The sequence below is a fragment of the Malurus melanocephalus genome, unplaced genomic scaffold, assembly GCF_030028575.1.
Source record: "Malurus melanocephalus ecotype Western Australia unplaced genomic scaffold, MMel_1.1 scaffold_53, whole genome shotgun sequence".
In the NCBI taxonomy this organism is placed as follows: domain Eukaryota; kingdom Metazoa; phylum Chordata; class Aves; order Passeriformes; family Maluridae; genus Malurus; species Malurus melanocephalus.
In genome coordinates, this window is record NW_026623285.1 from 1,996,847 (window position 1) to 2,023,910 (window position 27,064).

At 39.8% G+C, this 27,064-nt stretch overlaps 1 protein-coding gene across 1 annotated transcript in view; it reads right to left on the reverse strand.

Annotated features, from left to right (window-relative positions):
* Nucleotides 1-123: 123 nt before the first annotated feature.
* JAZF1 (JAZF zinc finger 1) overlaps nt 124-27,064 on the reverse strand; it is an 83,765-nt gene continuing 56,824 nt past the window's right edge. The window contains exons 4-5 of the mRNA XM_057365442.1: nt 8,687-8,856; nt 124-2,452 (exon numbers count right to left, since the gene is read on the reverse strand). Coding sequence (XP_057221425.1) covers nt 2,276-2,452; nt 8,687-8,856 — 347 coding nt within the window. The 3' untranslated portion in view covers nt 124-2,275. The remainder of the gene's footprint in view (nt 2,453-8,686; nt 8,857-27,064) is intronic.

Sequence of the window (27,064 nt, forward strand, 5' to 3'; positions counted from 1 at the left end):
AGATGAAAACAGTTAGGACAGGCTSTAAGAGTTTGACGGTACAAAGTAAAACAAATAAAAGGCTGCACACAGCCCAAGAACTTAACTCTTTAGGTCAGGAATGAAAAAAGAGCTGTCTTTTTAGGTCAGAGGCAGTTTATTTTAAATGTGATTTGATTTACATTTATAAGCAGCTTTCCTGACAGGAATTCTTTAAGTTGCCTTCAGTTCTAAAACAAACCTCTGTCACTTTCAAACTTAAAGTACTTTGTCCCCAACAAAACATATGAAAATATAATTTAAAGCACACTTTTCACAGACACAGTACAATACATTCACTATACACAGTATAACAAAATAGTCCCATCTTTACCTGTTTAATAATACTGTCACAATGAATAGGTAAATAGAAACTGGAATTTCGTTTTTATAGTTGAAAGGAATTTACATGCAACAATGACCTTTTACAACTGTTTAGCTGTTGAACGAACTCGCCCAGCCTGTAGTTCTTGCACTAGGAGCAGAGCCAAAAATGTGTTTGTTGGCCAGATCTGTTGCCAAAGCTGCAGAAGGTGGGAAGTGGCCACTTGGGGCCTTGCATGTACCAGTAACTCTCATGTCTGGATCATCCTTTAAACCCKGCTGTCACGGTCACCTCTCTGGGTCTGAGAGAGGGACGTTTCGCTTCACTTCGGCTGTTCTAAACGCTCATTCATTAGGATGATTCTTAAGTGTTTTAATGAGACTTTTACTCTGCTGGAGAATCGGTAATTGTCATCCTTACAAAGTTTTCTTTTAAAGCTTTGGAAAAAAAGTAGGGAAAGCTCATTCCTCCTTTACATGAGCTTTCTTTTGCACTTAAAAGAACAGGAACCAAGCCAAGGCGATGACTGTGTTAACACTGGGAGTTCCTCCCTCACCCTTGCCAGGCACAGGAGTGTTCAGGCCAGGGCAGGTGGAGGGTGCCCACCTCTGCTGCTGGCCAGCTGAACTCCAGGAATAGCACTTGTGAGAAGAATGCTCAAGGCAGGATGGCAAGCAACAAATGTTCAGGTATGGTCCAGACACGAAGCGCTCTCATGTTGGCTTTTAAGTCAGTCTCTGACCACCTGCTGCAAGAAGCACTTAATCTTCAATAAGGCTCAAATGTCATATTTCAGCAAAATTAATTGTAAAGCTAAACAGACACTTCCAAATGGAATGCGGTGACCTACAATGAGAAGCAAAAAAATGCACAAAGAAAATCTCAAAACACACTGAATGTGAGGGAGAGGCATTAGAACTCCCTTAGCACAACTAACGGACCTCCTTAAACCAAGCGCTGAATTTCTCATTTTTATTTGCAACTGCAGCACATGCTCGTACAGTAGTTGCAAGAATTGGCAACACATAAAACATTAAATCTGTTGGCAATAGAGAACTACAAAGTGCTTCAAAACTTCATCTGAGATGAAGATAATTGTTTCTCACACACACATAAATTTGCACTTAAGTATTTCCAAGTGTTTTTCTAACAGATTGTTCAGGGGATATTTAGTTGGACTGGGATATTGGTCCTCAAAAGTTTGATGGGCATGAACATAATATGACATCTTGTACAGAGAAAAAAAATGTAATTGCTAACCCTAAAGTGATTGTTTACTAGTTCAAATGGCAAGGTTTTCAGCATTTCAAGAGGGAGGAAAAAAAAATTTGCAAGATAATATAAAATACAGCAAGCACACCTTTTTATGTATGTTATTTAAGTATGAAAATATTTTTAGCATATTATGTTAAACATTCTTTCTTATTTATATTTCCATTACCTAAAAGACTTGCTACTCCACTGATAACTCCGTTATGTAAGGCATGTTAACTATAGTTTGACGAGGGCGGTACTGTTTTGGTTTTGCACACACATTGACAGATGCATCGAAAGTCTTCATCACGTTACAATCTTGAAAGGATGTCAGTGCCAAGCTCTCCTCCTCGCGCTCCTGTCCCACACGTCAGTACAACTAAATACGCAACGTCCCCCTAGTTCATTTTGTGTTTTTTGGAGAAAAATGTTCAGAAGAACCTATAGCTTTTATAGCACCTTATCTCAAAGTAATGAAAATGGGTATGATGATAACATGTGCAAATGTACAAAATCATTAACTCTACAAAGATACATCATTCCAAAATTACAGAAAATTTTAAAGCATGCATTTAATTTTTTTTAAAGGGTTGCTGAGTGCTTCCCCTGAAAAAGGTGGCTGTTCTCAAAATCAGCAACTGCTGGTGARGATTTCTTGGCACATTTGTGACCAGCATGTTATTGCTGCATCTTCCTGATGATCTCAGCAGACACGGGGGGATGGAAATTGATTGTGTGGTGCCGCAGGCCCTGAGCTGTCTTGTAACTCTTTCCACAGCGACATTTGAATGGTTTGCGTACGCGGATTTGTGTTCTGTGGCCGTTCTTGGCGTGGTACTTGATACCGTTCACATTCTGTGAGGGAGAAAGGAAAGYGTCAGTGCTCAGGTGGGCTGGCATGGGCTCTGCTTCCAGTTAAAACCCAAAAATGGATCACATGAGCAAAATCATATAAATGACCAGGAGCTCCTGCAGGGTGTTACACATGGGCTGCGGTCCCAAGGCACCGGGTGGGAGAAGGAGAATAATCTCTGTGGTTCTTGACACTCACCTACCTGGGTAACCCTGATTTTTATCTCCAAACATACATCACTTTTCAAAGAATACCATTTAATGGGCTCACACATGGTTGCTCTTTGCTTCCTGACATCTTTTTCATATAGCACTGACAAATCTTATTCAGAGGTTCATTTACAAGCAAACAAAGAATTGGCATGAAGACTCGAGTCACACCTCTTTAAAGAGCTGGGGCTCAGCCCTTGGAGGGTCTGGTCTGTTTTCTGTCATTGTTTCTAGATACGTCTTTAGGCTCCAGCAAATTTTGATCGTTTACACATTGCCTCCAAAGAATGAACTGTAGGGAATGCTTAACTCACAAGAGTTACACAGGACACTTAGAACACAATCCAGAGAAGCTGTCTTCAAAATGGCTATTGTTTGGGAATATTCCACAGCTAAAACTGGAGAACTGATCCCCACYAGAGCAAAACACAGCAACACAACACACACCCTGTTACACTGGTAAGGGCAGGAAACAGGCCACACCTCGGCCACGTCAACCAAAAACCTTACTAAACATAAATCAAATTCCCCTGTCTTCCTTTTCACATATTTCTGGCAAAAATGGAAGAAGCTGTTGTGATCTGTTGTCATCTGTTGCATTACTACTGTTTTATATAGTATACTGGAGTCTCATCTGCTCCCACTAAAAGATTTCGAATTTTTGAATGAATAAGCAAAGGCATACTGCCTTTCATTTGAGCTTCTCCTAGGATGAAGYCAAAGAAGACACCATTTGTGACAAAAAGAGACCAGATAGGTATCTCAGTATTTTTCTAAAGCTAAAAAATAAAACAAAGCAAATCAAAACTAGAAAACAGCCTGGATATTAAACAACCCACTCAATTAGGTCTTAGGGATTTTGTCTTTGCTGAACCACTGCCTGGTGTTACACAAAACAGAAAGTCCCCTTGGCTCTTTAAACAAGTTTTATCAATGTACACTTACAGATCCAACAGCTGATACAGTGGAAGCTCCAGCTTGGAACTCACAGAAAAGCAATATCCACCCTGGAAAAGGGGTGCAAAACTGCAAACAACTGCTCTGCCTACAGATTCATGTTCCTGTCCTCCAGAGCATCCAGGCACTAAATCCTCACCTGAAGTTTCAAATCCAGCCTCTCAATTGTCCTTTACATCCTTAAAAATGGTGGACAGCTCCTGCACAGCTGACTCCTGAAATGTGGGAACCAAGGATCTCCCATCTCCACCAAAAACCAGACACAGGAATACACAGAAGCCACCAGGGCAGGGTTTGTCTGAGTGCAGAGCACTCAGAGGAGGCAGAAGGCTGTACCACCACAACTCAAAGCTACACATCAGCATCAAGCACAGTCAAGTGAATTCCCTACAAGSAATCTGAGATCCTGGGGCAGCTTTTGGATTATCTTGCACGTAGTTTCAACCTCCAGTACCCACGGGACCGTTGGGGTGAGAAGGCCGGGATTCTCACTGGGTGGCACGAGGACTTCATAAGGCATCTGTCATCATCTGTATACCTTTAAGGACCTGTGCCTTCAAAAGAGGTGAAAATCTGGGGGTTACCGGATAGATTTTGCTGCTGCAGTGRAATTTTAAAAAACAAGCCCTGTTACCTAAAATAACACTATTTTCCTAAAAAAAGTATATTTAAACTTTTAATTTTTCTACGAAGCCACYTGTAGATACTTTTGAGCTACTATCAATTGCTACAGATGCCATAAATCTGCAATCACAAATACCCTCACTATTCCATGCCAATGGTACTCTTCTCCTGATTGAGATATTTTAATGATCCATCAGCCCCAGTGCTTCACCTCATGCTTTGGTGAAGGGGGGAAGGATTTTCAGGCAGAAAAATTTACAGAAATGCTAAAGCAGAAACCTGCATGGGATGAATGGGGCCATGAAAGGTTTGAAAAACTGTAACCGTGCAGAGCATGAGGAGCTTATGCAATGTGAAATTTTACCAGCACTTCTGTCTGAAAGGAAGCTGTTGTTAGAATTGCAGTGACTCTTCGGCACTTTTTCCACTGCTGCAATGTAAACACTTTGTTGTAYGTCTGGGCCGAGTTTGCTGAGGTACAGCAAAGCCACGGCCAAACTCGTACATCACTTTTATTGCTCTGGTTACTTAGGTTGCTCACTATTTACTCTCACAGATGATTGAGGAAGAAGACGGCAGTAGAGAGGGGCGCTCTAAAAGTCTTGAACAGAAGGAAACAATTATTAACCTGGTGATAGAGATCGGGAGGCGATAGAGAAGTTTAGTCTGGCACTACCTGGTTTGCACAGACACAAAGGCTYTTGTTGGGCAGGGCCCTTGGCACGGCAGGACTCACAAAGGTAATGCAGTGCTGAGGGCTTGCCATCCCTGCTTCAAATAGGAAAAGACCTCAAAAGGATGGTTTGAGAGATTTCTTGTTTCAGCCTTGGACATTCACACATGTTTTTGTGCTCTCTGTTCCAAAATTTTTTTTGTGGGTCCTCTGTTCAACTTGCAAGCTCTGGCTTGCTCCTTTGTTTCAAGTAAATCTGTTTCTGTCTCACTTCCATATGCTCCTTCCCTAAGCTCTGCTGAGTCTCACCACCTCAGGTCAGCCTTCCTGGGGGTTTGTGCCACCTGACAGGACCCTCATCCTTTCACTGCCAGACAGACAAGCCCAMTGCCTTGGCACTCTTGGAAGGTATCACTGCTCCTCTTGCCAAAGGCCAAAAAAAAAAGTGATGGATTTAGGCTACATTCTGTGTGCACTTAATTTACTCAAACAACATTTGCTCTTTGGATGTTATCTGAATAAGTTTATCTACATATTATACACATTTTCAATGTCCTTCTCCAGAACCAGAGACCAATAAAATGAAAACTAATCAATACCTTCATAAATCCCCATTTTAGTTCCTRCAGGTGATATTTTGCAAAGAATGTTAACTACTGGATATCCATACAGTCCTGCAAAGGACATCTACATTTGGATGTAAATCCAAAATCTGGTGAGGGTGAACTCCACAGAAACAAGGATAATACCTTTGGGTTCCTCTGAACCACACAGATGATYTTCTAAAAATCAAACTTCAGGCATCAAAGATGAATCACAGRAAGAAAAAAAAATCCAYAAATTKAAAACTATRAAGTAATTGTAACCTCTTCTCGAGCTCARGAATCATAATGAGAGAAGAAAGCAAGCTTCAGAAATTAGTTCAAAGACTTGTGTTTAAAGTATCTAGAAGTCAATGTGCTTCAGGTTCATTTAGATGTTACTGATTATCCCACAAAGAAATGTACATGTAATTTAAAGAAWAAAATAATCCCTCAGGATCTGTGGCTTCTCAAGAAAATCTATGCCATACTATGTAGAATACCAATACATATTATAAGCAAACGATTTTTTAAAATAAAGTTCCTGAAGAACAACGAAATGTTTATGACTATTTGCACTGCCTATGGGAAAGTGCCAGGAGACAGCAGCTGGGCAGGAGGCCAGCAGGGGCTTCTGATACACATCTGGGCTTGTGTATAAACATGTTCTCCTTACAGTTTCCATTGTCCGCCCCAGCCCRTTCCTTGGGAGTATTTGTTGTACTCATTCTTGCCTTATTTACCTTCCCATAATGACTTTTCAGCACAGAGGCCATCTCTTATCCTTGAACATTGTTTGCAAAAAGGTGCCCCATCCCTATTGGGTCCTTCAAGCAGTACAGGAATACAAATAAAATCTCTAAAAATACCATTCTGCTTCTCAAATGTACGTCACCTAAGGCCAGACAAAAGAAAACTGTGTATATCCTCCTTTCCTCCTCGCTCCCTAAAGGAATGCATCCTTTCTCAGCCGTAAAGTGAGCCTGGCAATTACTGTATGTGCATGTCTGTGTTCCTGTTTGGAGCACTATAATTGTTTTACAGTCCTGACTGTGATTATCCAGTACCCACCAGAAAATCCCAGGGCTTTGATCACAGGACTCCCTACCCAGACTCTGCAAATAATTCATCAGACGAGCGGGCGAAGCAGAAGGAAGATAAAGAGGAAACAAGAAACACWGCTGACACAAAGCTAAAAGGAAGGAAACAAAGATAAAAATGCAAAAAGAAAAAAAATAGGCTGAATAGAAAAAAGAGAGGAAACAGAGCCCACAGAAAAGAGAAATGAGGTGAGGTAAGGTTTAAGGAAATGTGTTTTTCTATCAGGACTAAACAGAGGTGAGTTTCTTAGGAGAATACGGTACTTTTTATTTGCTGCCGCTCCCCATCAGCCCCTCTAAGGGCCATTAATTTGTTCTCCCGCCTGGCTGCTCTGCCATTAATGGTGTACAAGATATCCCTTATAGACAGTCCTGTGCATTTGAGAKGAAGGCAGTGAGATAGCAGAAGCAGGCACAAACAGCTTGCTCATTTGGGCAATAAAAAGACAGAGGGCTGGCAGTCAGAGACCAGACAGGATATAGCAAATTACAGGGTTCTCCTTCCAGCCTTTGCCATTAAGTGAATGTTTTCTGCAATGCATAGATGCCCTCTGGGCACACGACTTCTAACAATCACCATGGCTTGTTTGCTTCCTGAGCTAGGGATTTAGSTTTTTATACCATACCCTCTGTCTGGCACAGCTTCTACCGCACACAAGGAAAGTATTGATCTTCAATAATGCGAGTTGATCTGCAAAATAATACTTGCAGATAGTCCAAAATCATCTTTCTCTTGCCCTGGCCCTGAAGATGGTGTTCAGTTTTTCCTGCAACTGGAGAATAAATGCTACATAGCTCAGGATAATCTCAGCAAAAAGACTTGTGTGACACTAAGGAACAAGCACCCTGCTTTCATGTCCATGTTTTATAGAAACTGTTGCCAGATCTGCACAGGAATCCCAGTGCTGTGATTTGCTGCTGTGGGAACACAGAGCAGCTGCAGCATCAGTGAAACAGCTTTTCATCCACTGCACGGTTTCATGCTCAGCCTCTTCATTCTTGTCACAACCATTTTATCTCAAATGCTATTGGCCTTCCTATGTTTCTATTTCATATTTCAGTTCTCTTTTAAGTCCCTACTTATCAGCCATTTAAAGGACAAGCCATACAATACAACTAGTGAAAAACTAACACAGCCACCATGGTTTTTCCAGGGTGTAGGATGAGTGGCTGGGTTTTCCAGTAGCTCACTCAAAACCTTTAGAAAATGACTCAGAAATGTGCCGACATGCTACTTCTGTTCCCAAAAGTGAGTGGGTAGAGAATACCATTTTGAAGTCCAAGCTATTCAACACACTTTCACCTGTTTCTGCACCAATGCACGCAAAGCAACACCCTGTAACAACCTGGCATGTTCTACATCAGCTGGCTCAAGATTCCAGTTTGGAGATGCTTCACTCACATWAAAAGACATAAATTTCTCATGATGGAGAGCAATTAAAGCACAGCATGGGGTGGGGGGGTCAGGGAATTGTTTCCCAGCGTGTCACAGGGAGGGATCCAAGCCCTGCACGTGGGGTCACTGATGGCTGTGCAGATGGGTCACGGGAACTGGGACCCAGGATAGAATGATGCYGGAATTCCTCCAAGACTCTGCTTTCCTGAGGTGGATTCTAACTTGCAAGATGTTAAACACTACATTCCACACATCATCTTTACCAGAAAATGCACCCTGGGCACTGTCTCACTCAAGAGGAGGCAGCATCTCTAGCAGTTAAGCAGAAGGAATTCTTTCTGGCRCAAATGGACAGAAGCTTTTTATTTCATGTCTCTGAAAGGCACCCAAGAGATTATTTTGCTTGTAGTGCCTCCTACATTCTGCAGTCAATTTGTCTAAATAATAGAAAGCTCGTTAAAACGTGTAAAGCAAAAGAGTCGCTATATGTAATCTCTCCTGACAGACAGACATCCCTTGTAAAACTGATAAACTTGGCTGTGCTTGAGAGGAAACCAGTGAATAAAATATTCTGCTGAAATATCACAAAAATAATTGTGAAAAGTCTACTAAATGAGAGAAGTGCAAACTGATTTTAGAGGCTTTCCCCATCACTTACACCAGTGGGAAATGAGGTAGGTCTGCACTACTACTTACCTTATATCTTTTTTTACATCCAGGAACAGGACAGGCAAAAGGTTTCTCATCCCCTCCGTTCATGCACATTGAACTAAGGATAGCTTCAGAGCTGATAGCACTTTCTGTAGTCCAGGACTCATCACTGTCTGATTCTTCATAATCTACTTCCTCCTCATCATATTCACTACCTAGAAAAGCAGGGTAGTCAGATAAAATGAGAATAARTAAGAGCACAGCAAGATAACACACTCTGAATTTATTACATCAGCTACAATGACTTGTAATTTCCCCACTTTTCTCTTTTCTGGAAGACAGTTATTTTAAATTTTACAACCCTATCCTTCTTGTAGTTATTTATTCCTTCATAAAGACACCGGTGGTTCTTTTTCTAATAACCAGGACAGGCATTATTAATATATCTTCATAAACTGTTAACTGCGTGGCACAGAAAKTTCAAAGGACTGATTTTAAAATGCAGTTTCATTGCTTTTCAAACACCAGGATCCTTCCGTCTTTCCCAGTGCCCGAACAGAAAATGTGCTCCCTCCCCTCCTCCAATTAAAGCTAATTTTAAGGCATTTCTTTATGCAATACAATGCTGAAGAGTGTAATTCTACAGATCATAAACAGTGTAAAATAATATGTTGACAAGTCCTAATGCATTTACTAGCCCTGTGGAATTAATAGGAATTATAGCACAACATTAATAAGAATTATATTGTAGCAATTATAGTTGTGAAATTCATTCCCTCAGGTGTGGGTATAAATTGCATTGTGTGGCTGCCCTGAACAGACCGCATTATGTTCCAGATATGCTACGACAGCCATCTGAGCAGCTGGTGCTGAGTTTATTTATTATTTTTAATTGCAGTAACTATTAATGAAATCCTCTGAAGAAGTTAAATGTGAAACGAGAGAAATTAGAAAAGCAAAATTCCAACTGTAAAAATACGGTTGGGGAAAAAAATAAAAAAATAAAAAAAAAGCAGGGGAGGGAAGAGCCGCAGCTGATTAAAAAGAAAATATGTGCACAGAGGGAGAGAGAGGGAAAGCTGAGGGAAACTTCKGTGGTGTCAGCAGGAGGTGGTGCTGTGTTTCCCCTCCCCTTTCTTYTTTCYCTTTCCCAGCTCTGCTAAACTTTAYCCTTTCTGCTGAAAGACAATTTGGCTCCGAGTGCTGGAATAGCTCCCGTTGTTAAAGACAGTTATGTGACACTTGCGTGGCTCTTCCCTCATGTGCCCTTTYTCTGAGCAGCTCGACCCACTGAGGAGAAAATGCAGACAGATGCTTCATGAACGACCCGAATTCCCAAGGGAAACCCACCCTGCAAAGTACAGCGGSTTCTCAGGGGTGTTTCTGCTGAAAATACACACGTGTCGTCTCTTTGGACTCCCCCAGCATTCCCTGAATAACAACACTTGGCAGCACCCAGGGCTCCCGAGCTGTGGCCAGGACAGATGTCAGGCTGTGCACGTTTCTTCCCCGTGGCTCCCATCCCTCCAGGAAAATGCACAGAWGAGGAAAGAGCCATGGTTTCCCACCAGCGACAGCCACCAGTGCACCCACAGGCCCTGCAGCACATCTGGAAAACTCTGCCCTGCTGCCTGCGACTCCTCATCCCACTCCGAAGGAGTGAGACCCAAAGAAAGCATTATTGACCTCTTAAAATATTTCTGAACTCTAGGAACAGTTAACCTAAAATGAAGTTAAGAGTTGTTATAGTTTAATTAACTAATAAAAAAATGGAGGCAAAACCACAACTCTGCTTCTACGATTTCCTGCCCTTGATTGTATCTTGATGGAAAAAATTCCTCAAGCTGTTCCTTTCAAACCTTTTAGCTCAGTGGGGTTTTATTTTTTAAGCAAATGCAACAGAAAACCCTATTGTAAATACACATATGYACTCCTAGGATGACAAAATACGCAATTCTAAACACTGACACCAACAATTTCTGCCTTTATAATGACCCCCACCCCCTTGTGAGCCCCCTTAAGAGGGGGTGATTTCTGCCCAAATAGGATTTGTCCTCCCAAAGGAAACTTCATTTGAGACTGTACATCTCTTAGGGACACCACTCCTTTTAATGATAAGGAGTGTGCTTTCATAAAACAACAGTTTGGACTCTTTAAAAGTTAACATGCAATATGATATATAAGAGATACACAGAAASGTGGGGAGAAGCTGCAATCAGTACCATTATGCATTTTCTTAGGTTTTCCTAAAGGAATTAAGGGGTGCTCTTTCAATTTTTCTAGTAACTTTGCACAGTAAGATCCAATTCTGTAAGAACATTTGCCTGTACTTCACTCGAAGGCAGACTCAGTGAAGGAAAGAGACAGAAGAGACCAAACTCTGTGTGTGTAAGCATCCATGAGMTCAGACCATCCTTATGGTTTTCTTTTCATTTTCTTACCTGAACAAAAATGCAAGATTTGGTCTAGAACAGTCAAAACAGTTCTTTAACCAATATAAGCAAAYGCTCCATTGTCTTAGATTTTCAAATTCAGACGCCACTACAGATTCTACAAATMCAATGAGCTTTTTCATATGAATGACCATATTTATATGTCTTTCTTCTTACACAAAGCAATAATACCAATGATGCCATATTGCTCCATGTGAAGCTGGAACTGCAGTCTATCACTTGCTTTTATTTAACAGTGTCCCACTGAACTAAACTACTTCTACTCTCTTAAAAAAAAAAAAAAACAAAACCCAAAAAAAACCCCCAAAAAACCCCAAAATGTATTTGAAATGATCTTGGTATAAGGAAAATGCAAAAAAATTTACTGCCTTGGAAAAAAATTCATTAGCAATAAAAATTCAACCTTAACATAATTATGTTGTTTCAGTTGTTATAGAAAAACAACACAGATTTAGTCATGCTTTTAACTGATTCTGCCCCAGAATTTAATTTCCTCCGTTGTCAGTGTCTAGGAGCTGCAACCCATGTGGTGCCTCAGTGACCGCATGCAACACATCAGAGCGGGGGAAATAAAACAAGAGGGAAAACAAAAAAGCACAACGCACAGGTTGGTGCTGCCATTATAAACAGCCCCTGGATGAGGGATTTTAATTAAGTGGTGCAGGGCTGAGCTCGGTGGCTTTGCAGAGCCGTTCCCAGCCGGAGCAGGAGGYGCTGAGCTCCATCTCAGGTGTACAAACTGCAACCCGAGCCCCTCCCGGGGAGCAGCAGCGCACTTTGATCAAGATAGACTTACTTACTGCTTACTTTTTTTTTTTTTTTATTTTTTTTAATACTTGGTAGGTGTTTCACAATTATATCTGTAAATATTTACTTTTTTTAAAAGGGAAAAAAAAAAAATCAAGCCCCTTTGCATCTAACCTGCGTCCTGTTCCAGGGTGTAACAACTGCGTGACCTGGGCAAGGGTTTGCAGTAAATCTGCGGAGATCCCTCACTGATCTCTACTGGGACAACAGGACACTCTGCCGGGGTAGATTTGGGGACTGGGCTGAGCTGTCCCTGTARAACTTGTGCCAATGGCTTTGCCCTTGTTCCTTGGAAAGCAGATGGAATGTTCCCCCCATAAATAATCAAATGAAAATCATCAGAATTAGGCTTCAGAAGTCTGAACAGCAAAAAAAACCCCCAAAATTTGACAAGACACAGCTCTCTAAGACAAGGCATCTATAGCTAGCTGATAGAAAAGCACATCCTTTCAGCAAGGCACTGTACAAATACACAGTATTATTACCATAACTAAACCCTAGTTCTGCCACAGCAAAAAGCCTACTCTCTGCCTCTCTCCTCTGGCGATCCTTTTTCTGAGGCTTCTTGCTAGCTCATCGCTCTTTAACTTAATATCCAGTTTCATCATCTGGCTTTCATTCAGAGACGTAYACAGTTCTACCTTGGCCTAAGCTAAACCCACTGCTTTATTATCCGAATAACTCAGTAACATCTTCTTAATACTGCACCCTCCCTCGCATGCAATATTCCCTCATCCTGGCCCACAGAGCCATTTTTCCACTCCTCACTCCTGTGGCCTTGCCAAAAGAGTCACTTAATCTGTGCTGCCCCCAGCAGATCAAAAAATGAAACAAAACAAAGGCAAGGAAAGAACGCTAGTTTAGCTTTTTTTTCCCCCCGTGCAATTTTCCTACTCCTCAAAGGGGTGGTAGACTCCACGAGGCACAACTCGCACAGTAGGGCATACTGGAGCCAGGTATCACATAAAATTACCTGTTATGAGAAGCCAGAAAGCATTCTGGGTCACMAAGAGTTCCACCAAGTTATTTCTCTTGCAATTTTCACACTGTATTTAAACAACCCATCACAAAACCTTTGTAGTTTGACAAAAAATAACACTGACCATAAAGATTCTGTCTATTTCTGCTGCCAGTCAGTTTTGCTATCAAAATCAGTGAGAATGTCACATAATCCTACAGCAAAGATCTCACCTCTTCAATGCCCATCTACTACTTTTCCCAGCAGATGAAGCCAGTAATTTAAAGAGCTTAGAAAWGTTTTGCAGAGGGCTAATTCATTCGACATTCTTGAATAGACAACATCCCAGCTACACTGCTGAAAATCTGGGGCTTTATCTTTTATGTTTCTGGGGCTTATTCTGAATTCACACCACTGCAGCCAAGATAAATTCTGCCTTTTGCATGACTGAATTCATTCCATCAYGAGATTTACAGAGGATTTCCCCCTAAACTTTAAATGAATCTTGGTTCTAGCAGGTGCACAGCATTTGTAGTTATATCGCTTTCCAAATCTAAAGACTTCTATACTGTGCCTTTAAATATAAAAAAGACAAAGCTGATTAAAACCAGCCCAAGCTGTGTGTGCCATTTTAATGAGTAGGATCTATCTTGACCTCTGATCAAGAACATTATGAGTTCTTCCTTTCTCCTCCCATGAAGAAAAACAAACCCAAAACATCCTTGCCAATTATTTTTGTGAGCAGAAAGCATACATTTAAGTATACAATGAATAACTATGAGCAAATAGCTTACTGAAGTGGGAATCAACATTGCTAGTGTCACTGAAAGTTCATGGTAATTCCAAGGATTTCTCATAAAAATTCAGCTTCACACTTTGTCCCGTGCGGGACTTGCAGTTTGTATTTCATAGAAACAGTTTTATGAGAGCACTTCTTATGTTAAGAACTTTGCATTTCCATATACTGTGACCATATCCTTGACAAAAAAAAAAAAGTGAATTACTAATATTATGGGAATTTTGGGTTAACACTAAAGTACATTTATGGATTTGTCAGACTTTTTCCYGCTGTGCCCATGGATGCACGCAGCCTCCTCCGTACCTCCAARCAGAGGGAATGCTCCTACAGCTGATACTCATTGCTGATCTAAAGACATATCAAGTCATTCAAAATGAAATATTCTTCCTTTATATGAAGAACAGGAAATAAGTGCTAGGGGCAATGAAATACAAAACAGCCAAATAACAGCTGCTCTGCAAGTCTGTATTCAGAAGCTGCAGCAGGAATCTCTCAGTTGAGAGCTGGTACAGGTGGCACAGTGCACTGGMACTGCAAACTCCAACCACAAATGTCAGGCACGATCATCCCGAAAAAGACAGGGTCTTGGCTTGCCTGCTTGTTTTGGTGGGTGGGGGGAGAGGGGACTCAAATGACAGAGTGCCATTTTCAGCCTTTGTGAGAAGTCCATTCAGATTAATTCTCGCTTTTTCAAAAATACTTTGTCATTCACGTTCCCAAAGAGATGTAGTCACAGATGTGACACAACTGAAGMAAACCCAGAGGAGTTTAAGAGAGCACTGTGCAGCACTACAGAGTCTGGCACTTTAGACAGCGATTGCAATCCCAGTATTTGGATTAAGCAYCTAAACACAGCAAGCACTCGGTTCACCTCAGGGAAGCCTGGAGCCTTTCTCCAGCACACGGGTACAGGAACACACAGCTGAGCTTTCTCTTTCCTCCCAGTAAATATTCCTCATCCTCATTTCTGGCTGAGGAGAGGTGATTCTGCTCTCAAAGCCAACAGCACTTTGGCCAGCACTGTCACTGGCCGGACCTGGTTGAGATGGCTTTGTTTTGTCACATGGCACTTGCCAGGGCTGGCAGAAGCCTCCATCCCTCTTCATGATCGTAAGAGAGCCATCAAAACAGCAATTATGGCTTATTCCTGCCTTGGGCGGGGGGTGAAGGGCTGTCCCGTTGGCACTGTGGGCAATCCCTCAGCCTGCCTTCAGCTGCCACTGCTGCAGCATCCTCCTCATTCCCATGACACCAGTCAGAGCAGGATTTGGCCAGAACAATGTCTTCTGCAGAAACCACCCTTCCTTTTCTCTTTTCCAGTTCTCTCTGAGCTCAGATCAAGTATCAACCACTAAATAACGAGCTGTTTAGGATGTGTTACTGCCCAGAAGAACTAATTTTCTWTTGTCTCTGGCTGAAGCAGGGCTCAGCTAATGAACAAGCACCGAGAGAATTTMAAAAATGTACATGTAATGATGTGAGCACAGAATCAAATACAAAGAACAGTATGGTTTTTATCATTGTTTTTAGGCACAAGGCACTTAAAAGCACTAGAGAGAATAAGTTACACAAAAAAGCACTAGAGAGAGTAAGTTACTCTGCTTTTTCATGTTTGTTTGCATCATTTGAAGAGTAGCTTCCAGACCACAGGATCTGCTCTAGCAAAGGAGGGATCATTTAAGGAAGGAAGGTATGGATAGGTGTTTCTGGACATCCTCTCCCCTCTTTTACAGTCAAATGGCAACTGTAACTTGCACAGTCACAGAGACAATCTGAAAAGATCCTTCCCACAGCTATTTTGGAGGATGCTACTTCAAACAGGATGAACCCACACAGATTTACACACCCAGTCCATGAAGCACCATGGTGTTTTAAATTAAATGGTAGATGAGTCAATTCCAACATTTCACACCAACTGTAGTTTTCATGTCARTGCTCTCAGTGTAAGCTCATGTTGAATTTTAAGTGACTGAAAATGTATCCCATTACAATGTTTGAATCCACTTTGGAAAGCATGCAAATACTCCTGTAGGTATTCCACAAACCTGAATACATTGTATTTTGGTACAGAATGGTTTTGGCTGAGCTAACCCATATGGGAAATCATGTTAAATGTTGGAGGTAAAGCTAAAGTGATAAAGGGACAAAATAAACAAAAAGTTTTTTTTTTTATTTAAAGTGCTATTAGTATGACATGAGTGCTATACATTCTTACTCACTGTCAGCAAAATGGAGAACTACTTACACCTGAGATATGCTCTCCATTTCAGGCTAGAAAAAAAAATTAATTCAGTTAAAAATAGTCCTCCAGAGCCAATACTGGGGTTGGTGGAGCAGCTGSATTCTGTCTGGCCTTAGGAGCAACTCTGTTGCTCTTTCTTGATATATCTCTATCTTGATACTGGTATAGCAAAGAACAGTCTTTAAAACTAAACCGCTGTAAATCCCAATCCAAAGTTTATAAATCCACTAAAAGGAGCCTGCACACCTATATAAGCAGACATGTTAGAACTTACTGAACACATAAATGCAAATAAAACATACATGTAATAAGATAAATTAAAAAAAAAAAAGTCCCCCACTTTCAATTACTTGTGGAACAGCAACTAATCACAAAAACATGCATGTGAAGAACTGATTCTGGAAAAAAACAGTCAACTGATACCACAGCATGTGTTTTGTGGAGCAGGACTTTCTGAGAACGCTGCAGAGGTGCTAAAGCAAATTGTTATAATGTCACTGCACAATGTGCTGTTGAGGTTTTATGGTCACACTGTGCCAATAGTCTCGGGAAGTTATTCTGCATTCTTACATAAACTTTTCCCCCCAATCCTGTTTTCCACAAAAAAGGGCTTTCAATAATGTACAATCTTGTGTTTATACGTAGTACAGGAAAAACATGATAAACCCAAGAACACAATCTCTACTTTCAACRTATTTTAAAACTAGATTTCTACAACTTCATGTAAACAAGAGTAAGCTGTTAAACACTCACCAAAAAAGAGCATAACCTTCCTGCAATTAAATGGCAGTGTTTTACATGGCACTTTTTAAAAATCATGAAAATAAGAAAAGTAAATAAATAAATCAATGCAGCAGACCCCTCCCAACTTGAGGCTTAACCTGCAAATTAATGTAACMGTAATAAAACCTATGCCAGATGGAATCCTTTCTTTTTCTGGCTTTGGCATGAGAAGCAAGAGCAGGTATATGTTTGAAGAAAAACAAAGTAGGACATTTTCCACCTTTAGTCACAGGATGTTAATTGAACTCTGGCAAATGTTTAAAGATATTCTCAAAATGCTCAAGAAAGAATTAAAACCAGTTGGGGCTGAGAAAAAGAAACAATCCATCCTGCCTCCCCCCCTTCTCTCCCCTCAAACATCTGTTCCAGACTTATACTCCAAAAACCACAGCGAAGAACAGTCATAATTAATGTTATTTTGGCTTTTTAGTTGCTAGGCCTGCATTCTGAGGTTAGAAATGCAAAAATACAAGTTCAGAGAACTATTACTGTACTTAAGGACTCTCCTGATGCATGTAACAAAAGACCAGTTTTTCTTTTCTCTTCTTTATCCCTTTCTATTGAAAAAAAARAARRAAARAAGAAAACATAGAAACGGTACCAGGAAACAGTTCCATGTTGAAGATAAAGGATTACAATAAAAAAGTACCTACGTACAGTTTATGAAGCTATGAAAATACATTTGAGACACGTTTTATACAYGCTTTACAGCTGTACCAAAGCTATCCAGCCACTTCCAACACCGGTCATAAAACTGCAAATGCACGCAGTCCCCACCCGCCCCGGTGCTTTGCCTTCCCCATCCTGCAAATCCAGCACGGAGGCACCGAGCTCCCAGCAGGCTCCCACCCAGGCATTGCTGTCACCTGCTCTGCACCAGGAATGCTGCAGGATCCAGCCAGGAAGGGATTTATTTCCAGGATGCTCCTGGGCTGGCCCTTAGACCCTGCTGTGTGAATGGGCTGCATCTGCACAGTAGCCCCAGCTCAGTGCAGGCTGTCCATGGAGGATCAGGGTGTGGAGAGGTGCAAGACAACTCCATGCCTTTTCAGCAGCTTTGGGTTGTGGGAATTCCATTTTTGGGAGGCCCAAGAGGGTCACAAACCCCTGACAAGCAACAATAGCAGATTCTCTGCTTTAGTTCTCTGAAAGGCGGGGGATTTAATCTGCACCAACATCCACTGACCACTTCTCTCTGCCTGCTTTTAAAGCTCTGACCATCTGGATTTAAGAAACACCATCAGCATGATYTGAGAGCTAGCCTGATACTCAGAATTACCAGTAAGCGCTAAAATGGCCATCAACTACTGAGCAAGAAGCAAGACATTTTTTTTTTTTAATATAAAAAATCTATAGGAAAGATCTGCTACATTTTTTATTAATCCTACTTTGTGTTTCTCAGAAAGAAATGCACCTAAACRTAAGAACACATTCAGTGGGATGTTATGTCTCCTCTCTCAGACAAAGATTCTGATAAAATAAAATGTGCATTGTGCCTGTTACGCTGTCACGAACCTTTCTTTGAGGCTATCACTGTTTCAATCAGGTCTACAGAATGCACGTTAGCAGGTGTGAGCTGTTTCAGGTGACATATTGCTGGGCTGAAATCAAAGTACTTTTCAAATTGCTATTTTCCATTGCTCCTTGGTTTCTCGTATCTTTGACACTGGAGGCAGAAGTGCTCAGAAATTGCTGTGAATGGCACTGTCTATATATGAAAAAAAACTTACAAGAATAAGCCTATGCGGGCAAGGACAAAGCACCAATCCTCATCCTCACCAAGAATTAGGGTAGTGTCTTCCACTGCTCAAGAATTAGGGTACTGTATCCCGGGCCACAAGCACTAAAAAGACAAGAGAATCTTGTGGTTTTAGGGGTCAGCAAAATGTTTCATGGTCTTTAGCTCACTTAGAAATAGACAATAGCTATAAAGAACCCCGTTTTTCCTAAAATTTTACATAATTTTGAGGATCTTTTACTGGCTAACATCAACTCATAATACACCATTTTCCCTGTGAAATAAACCTCTTGGGTTRTAAGTCATCAACTGTGAAGTGGTGTGTTAGTCCACACCTTTTATTTCTTCTGCTTTGCCTTGGCTATAATACAAGGCAAAAACTCAAACATTTGCTTATGTTCCATCATCCTCAGCACACTGAAGTGCTCACTAAATGAGTCTGGGTTTTTTTCTGCTAAGCTGTAACACTGCTGTCAGGGTGCAGACATACAGCACTGGCGGACATAGAGCAATCTTTTCTGTCCTTGAGGTACGACAGTGGTACAGATAAATCCCATTTAATGTCACATTATAACATACATATATGTGTATAAGTGGATGTTTAAGTATATATGTGCATATATATATATATACACACACACACACAATTTAATTGAACACCTAAAAGCTCCATKTGGCCACTACTGCTTATAACTTTGAGAAAAACATTTGTGTATTCAGTTAGGAATTTTCAAGATAATTAGCAGATTACTTACAAGGCTAAATGGTAAATAAATTAAAAAAAAAAAAAAATCCTCCCACCAATTGGCCCTTGCAGTATAAACACRCAAACATGAATGCCATCATTGTTACCAAGAACCACTGAAGTAACTTTTTGAGTGTCACACTATTCCTATGTTAAACCAGTTATGCCACAAGCTGTGAAAGGCAGACATAATGTGTTTTCTACAAAATACGTTTTTACACATTTGGAGGAAGAAAGGTCTACGTGTACCGGGTGTACTTGTACACAAAAATCCCTACCCTATCACAAATTAACACAGAGATAATCTTTACTTTTAAGCTTATTGTACATTTTTTGTTCTTGACCCTGTTAAAAATGGTTTGCCAGGCTAGACTACTACGATGGGGATTATAAAACAGTTCCTGTGCTTGGAAGTACTTTAAATCTACAAGCCATGTTTCTATTGCTGCTTTGTAGCTCAAACCCCAAAACTAGTGATGATTTTATGAGTTGCTATAGTCTAGACAACTCGGTTACTTTTCAATTAAATTGTTCCTTGGGGAGAGTACTGTGAAAATTCCCATACAATTAATTACAGGTATGTGCAATTAAAATACAATTCTACAGCACAGTAGCTTTACAATTGCCGGTGCAATTTATGTCTGTATCAAACAAGAATGCTCTGAAGGGGCTGGGAAGAYGAAGCACAACAATCAGATTACATGCAAAGCTACCTGTAGTGAATGAGATGAAATAAAAGGTAATGTTAAATTTTTGTGTGCCTTTTCCTCAGGCAAGATACAGAATTCTACTAGAGAGAACAAAATCTAACAACTGAATTAATCTTCCCAGAACATACTTTAATAGCAAACTGGGCTCAACACATTTTTACTGCCAAGTTAAAYGGCAARTAAGAAATTTAACAGRATTATAATGRAAATGCAYCCATAAAGGAAGAAAATRARGAAAAAYAGAAAATGCAGTGGAAAGCTGAGAGGAATTGTGATCAAAAAAAGTCAACATGTATTTCCTCTCACTGCTCAGCCCCATTTTCCCCCATCATCTATCTTTATATAAATCTTGCTTTATTACACTTAAAAATGCCCTTTTAACTTTAAAAGCAATTTAAATTGTTAGAAGCACGGCTGTCAAATGAKATAATTTTCTGAATGTAGTATAGGCCTTTTTATACTTAGGTTATAAGTTAGTTTAYGATGGAGTTAAAGAAAGGACTAAGCAGGGGAGGTTATCATAGCATGTGCCTTTATGAAAACCAYAGAAAAGATTAGTTCCAGGAGAAGCTCCATATTTTTGCTGCATCTTCACAAGTTTATAGGCTTAGATGAGTGGGAACACCAAACCTCTGAAAAAGTGAGATGCTTATGGGTCGTGTCAGCTTGTCTTGCACAGCCCTGGAGAAATGCTCCAGKATCTGTACCCCAAAGCTACAGGACTGTGAAGGAATCATATTCATGGACTTGCAGCCCTGTACTCCCTGCAGCCWTTACAAATCACTCTGGATTACTAAAGAAAGAGCTGAATATGTACAAGTTTAAAGCCTGTCTCCCTAAAATTGAAGTGACATCTAGCTCAGGAAAAAATATCTTTTAGCTGTGGGACCAAATCCCACCTGTTCTAAGAAAACCCCTATAGGAAATAATTGCACTTTTACTTACTATTTCTCAYTGTTATTAGAAACCTTCTATTAAAGCCTTATTCCTTAAGGCAGAAAGTAGAAACTACCACCAATTTCTCTTGTTATTCATGCTTAATCATGACCTCAGCCAAAAGCTYATGTTAAAATCTTACAGAATGTCTAAACACACACATATACTACAGTTAAGTCATATGCTGATCAAYGATGTTGCACAATGGCATTCATTATTTTTTAAATTTTTTTTTTTACAAGAACACCCATAAGGCTCKGTTAGAATAGGTGCCTCAGACTGCTAAATGCTGGGCAATCATATGTACATATTAGTGKGCAGAATTAATATAGGACCCCAAACCTACAATTAGATGGAACCATTTTGGCTCCAGTGAAGAAATTCTCTTCCATCATCTACACAGAAATGTGAAAACCTGGCACCAGTGAAGCCCCTCAGAAAGAAGTTTTGGTACAGACCACAAAGAAATTTCCACAAGATATTTTAATGTAGTTTTTATCATACCTTGCAGGCCTGAAACATCAATGTATTCAAACATTCACTGTGCTGGAGAACTGAATTTGTTCTTCATTTTGCAAAGTATAGCTTACCTATTTGCCCATGGTGTTTATCCAAGAGTAAGTCCATATATCTAATTTTTAATAAAAACATAGCATAGAAGTTCTTCAGTCTCTAAGCAGGCAATTAAACAAGTAGAAAGTTCTGAACAAGTAATGAGATGGTTCCTCAGACATCTGAAAGAGTGTTTTTTCAAGCTGCAATAGAGCTTGGTTGATTCATGCTTTACTGTGCTGAAGACCCCGTAAGTCAAACACACACAAATGTAACACTCTCAGCCCACTTCTCAGCAACAATTTAATATAAGGACCCTGGGACTTCATTTCATATTTCTAGTTTTCATTATTTTTTAAATTACATTTCCATGATACTACACTACTTTAATATAAAGTGAAATAATTAAATTTAAGCATTTACAGTACGCCAACAYAGGTGAAGAATTTTTTAAGCAAATGGCTAAAGCTGGATTTTTGTGACACCATAAATTCATGAACTTGCAACTCTGCAAGTGCTGAATACTTCATTCCAGTCTGACAAAGCACTTGTTATGTGCTCAAAGTCAGGCAGCATTTACTTCCTTGGTATTAGGTGCTTAACATTAATCATGTGCTTAATTGCATGTGACCTGAATTTGTGGCATGATTTTCAAAATCATCGTGTATTTGTTTAATCAGTCAACATGTACTTGTTTCCCCTGGCTTGTCCTCCCAAGTCTTACTTCAAGCTCCCTTAAGATCTTAACCAAGGAATATTCTGCAGTGCACTTYCCTTAAAAAAAAAAAAAATAAGCCCATCACAAAACAGCGGTATCTGTAGCTGCAGCATTATTAAGTAAAGCTGCATCGCCAGAAGAGAAAGCTGTTGCAGATTATAAATTGAACAGCAGATTTAATGGTTCATCATCTACTCTGATTCAACCTAATGTGGAGTTCAGAAATGCCACCTGCTGACAGCAGCCAAGCAGATTCTGATACAAACAGCAGTTCTGAAACAAATTCAGCTTAGTTTGGCTATGTATTAGCARCAGATCCACCAACACAAAAAGTTTTGAGCACCTGACTCCTCCTCCTGTAAGTCTTCAGTTAATTTGGGGGGGGGGAACACCCCTGTTACTTCACATTTCTGCTGTCCTCTCTAAACTCACAAAGTTGTTGAGCTGAGCAGATCTCTTTTTCTTGCTGGATTCTGTTTAATGTGCTGTTACAGCACTCTGTGCAGCAGCTGCCTCTGCCATATGATTACTTCATTGTTGAAAGCCTGACATATGGAAACTGTACTGAAATGTTAGCTGCTTTGATACCTATGAAGGGGAATGAGCTTTTACATTACAACAACACATTTTTTAAACAACTTAAAGTAAAAAAAAAAATCAAACACACATTTAGAATGTAAACCATATTAGTTTCCAGGATGCCTGTTACTCTATTTCAATGCCCAGTTCCAAAGGCTGGTTACTATTGTGGTTTTGGTTGCTATTCCCAGCAAACAATGGGTGGTTTTCTTGCAGCTTTTGCATTCTTGGAAAAGAAAAGGGAACAGATTCAAGAGGAGGCCTTTGAGATTCCTTCAAGAGTCATCCATGAAGGCARATGCCATACTGCAGAATTGTAGGAATATCTCATGTCCTAGAGATAACGAACACTTGTTGACAAAGAAGGAAGCTGTAATTTTTTTGGTCACTGTTTTGACAGTAGTAGCATTTGAATCCTGAATAAACTCCATCTGAATCAGAGAMGATATTAATAATCTCAGTTGTTAGCATCTATTAATTTTATTGAGTAAAAGTCTCTATGTATCTTTCAGAGAATATTCAGTCTTAGAAGACATTCCCTAATGGCGTAAATGGGACATGATTCTCTTTGATCTAATTACCTAAACCTGAATCAAACACAAATATATTTAAAATTATTGCAAATTTTTAAGAATGCAATCACTCTAGGTATAAAAAGTACTTTTAATTACAGCAGGATCTGAAAATAAGACACTAGGGGAAGACTTTTTTTTTCTTTTGATTGAAAATTAATTGAATTTCACTTTCTGTTACAGAATGACATATTTTATTAAGTCATGTTTCACTAATAGTATGATTTATTAGACAAAAATTGGCCCATTTCACATAGTGTATTTGAACTGACTGAAAAAGTGSAGCTTTAGGATTACTGACAAAACTACAAAGAGATCTTGATTTCAGTTTTAGGATATGTTCTATATATCTACTATATATCTACAAAGTTACTATAAATCTACATAAGCATCATTCAGACAGTATTTTCAGATGGTAAATGTAGTAATTTCTGCATCAACAGTACTAATCTGATACTCTCAGTCTTGTTTTTCAAGTCTTTTAACATTACTTTCCTGAATTTTTAGGCATATTTGATTAAAATATCACTATTTAGATCTTCGATTTCTTAAAAGTTGAGGCAAATCCTACAAAGTATTCTTTTTACTGCAGATTAAAATGATTTATTACTTTCAAGTTTTACCAGAAAGAAAAAAAAGAAAAATCAAAAAGCRCATTATTTTCTGTGGGTAGAAAATGGGGTCACTTTCATAAATACCGAGATTGGACTGGTGGAAATTTCAAGGAAKTTTGCCATTTTTATGAAAGGTAGAAACTTTCAGATGCAATCAATCAAAAATGACTGAATAAATATGACTCCCCAGAAAGGCATTTATCCTGATTAATAAGACAAACCAATAGTTAGTCACCTACTCAAATGACAGCTGTAAATCAAAATGGGACTTGCCAATTCTCTCATGGGGTCAGCTGTGACCACCCATGAAAACTGCACTCTTTCATCTCCTTCCCAAGTGGAAGGGCTGAGAAATGGCCACAGCTGTTCAGCCAACCACAGCATCCTCAGCACTTGGTGCCAGGACTGGCTGCCATCCACTGCCCCAAATGATCAGGCAATAAATAGGTCTATAAACCTATTAAAACAGCATAAATGTTATAACTTGCGATCTATTAAAATAAAAAATAAACAGGAAAGGATGTTTGAGAGCCAGCTTCTTCAGAGCAAAATGTAATGCTAATGATGAGGTTTTCAAGTACTCCAGCTTTTTTTTTTTTCTTTTTTTTTGGTGCAGGGGACGATGGGGGGCACAAGACTTAGGATTGAACTATTAAAAAGCCAGTTGCTGGTATTAAACTCTTGCTTCAGGATTTATAGGAAGGCCAAGAATTCACTCCAGGCTGAAATTTACTTAAACTATTCCAGGCCTGGAATAGTTTTTTTAAAAAAAAAATCATAAATATGGAAGAAAATAATAAACAAACAYAAAGCAGTGGTTTTAAGATGATTTTTGGCATTCCTTCAATGGAGAAGTGGCTTTGTTTTTATATTTTTTTTAGTCTAAGATTTGTCACTATGAATTACTTTTCTAACTAAAATTTGGAACAGGTTATTTTAATAATGAATTCCCAATAAGTTACTATCATGGGATCTCTTTTAAAACTTCTCAGTATGAAGAGATATCATMGTTTTCAAAGGAATGTCAATGTTCTGACTTACACTCAAAAGCCAGGAAGTTAGGGGTGGAAATTTCATCTGTGAGCCACACAGATGTATGAAAACATTTTAAAAATTAACAACGTATGTTAAAGATGCAATGCCAACCCCATTTTTATCCACAACTAGACTTCATTACTTTTGTGGGTTTAAAATTGACATTTAAAAATAAAGGCAACATAACTTTTTGTGACTTAATTGAGTGCTTCTTAAATTAAGAGATACTTCAATGTTTGCGGACTGTTAACATCTTTCCAAAATAAGCTGTGTGCTGGTGCTACTTTGCTCTACTTCCCTATCACCCTAAGGAGCCTTTATTCCTGATGGAAGCCATTTCTTTTGCTAAATCCTGCCTGTGAACTCTAACAAGACCATTTAAGCCCTACTAAACAAAGTCTCCCGGGAGACACTGTTGTGAAAATAAAAACTGGAACAAATTTTTRAAGTGAACTTTCTGCAATCATTAGAGGATGTAGGTCTTAAGAGAAAACTTGTTATAGGAGAGGGAACAAAAARCCAAATGTAAGCAGAGAGCATATGCCAGCTACCCCGAGGGAAGAGAGGGGAGGTATAGAAAATTAACTACTGCATTTCTACTTCCCACCAAAACCATAAACGGTCCATTTCAGGGGACTAACACATACAGAATCTGAAGACAAATACATGTCTACCTCATTACCTGAGAAGAGCCTCAAAGAGCACACTTCTTTGGTGAATATTTCTGCTTCTCCATGAATAATCTCACTTATCAAGAAGATGCAACATTTGCAGCATTGATGTGTGTCAGTTTGGAAGCTGCTCAGCTCTGTCTGAGAACGTGGCCCCATAGACTTTTGGCACAGACTTTTACTGTAAAACTTAACAAACATTCTCTGCAGCCAAAACACCTTGAACTGCTTCTTATCAAGTTTCACAAGCTAAGTGGGTTTGGGTCTGGTCAACACATACATGAGAGCTCATTATATGAAATTGCAGTTTGCTGAAAACTTAGAGCAGTAGCTTAAAAGCATCAGGAAGTGGCGAGACATAGCTGTGGGGACGTGTACAAATGTGAGTGGGGTCCAGACAACTCCTGGCTTCACCCAGGGCAAGGCTAACACACCTGGGAAAGCCAAGAGGAGTGGCATGCCAAAAGGGAGGGCAGTACATGGAAAATRGGACTCAAAAGATCGGTGTGGTTYCTGCTTTCTGCCTTGAACAAGAATRGCAAAAAGCTGATGTGACAGAYGGCTGTCACACACAGTGACAAACACACTCTGCTGAGCAACGTGTATTTGTATGCCACCTCACCAGCCTGCAGGGCATGATTCCTCTCTGGTATCTGAAGWGTCACCACCTTGTGCAGTGACAGTAATGCCAGCCACACTGCTGAGCCCTCACAAAGTATCCAACAACTGAGACAGGAGATCATAAAAGGGAAACAGCCATTCTGAAAATTCCATGAATGAGCTGGGTCAAAGCAATCCCATTTTATTTTTGATAAACTATAGGTCTGAAGGAGGATGAAGATAGGATTATATTATACTATAGTATATTTGGATTATAACAAGTACAGGACATAAGGCAACTAAAGGCTTAATAGCCTCTTTGTTTTCTCAAGTTACCACAACATACATGTTTACCTGCATTCAAAGATGAATTAACAAGACTCTTCTTGAAGTACAAATCAAACAGAACTGCATGGGAAGAATACAGCAATGCTCTTCATTCTCACTGGATGCAGTGGAGGTTATGCCTGGAAGGCCTGAAAGCTGTGCAAGCACTGTGAGGCTGAAATGTAGGACAATTTACATACTCTGAATTGTTTCCCTGAAACAGATCTTGCCTCACTACCCTTGGTTACATCGCCTCGCTAGACAAATGCCATATATACTTCCACTTGAGGGAAAAAGATTCTCATTGGCCAATAAAGGATATGTGAACTGCACATCTAAAATTAGTCTAGGGGACCCTACTGGATTGCCTCTCCAGACACTGCACCCACAGAAAGGGAAACTCAGCCATGGCATTTCTTTGAGCACCTCATCTATCTAAGTTAGAAAAACCCCACACCAAGTAAACATGAGGAAAAGCCCTATAGGTATCAGAAAAATCTCAATGCTCACTTCAGGTCCAGATAAACTTTTAAAAAGAGAAAAATGGAAGTTCTGTGCTGAGGCTGCTGAAATGCAATGTAGTT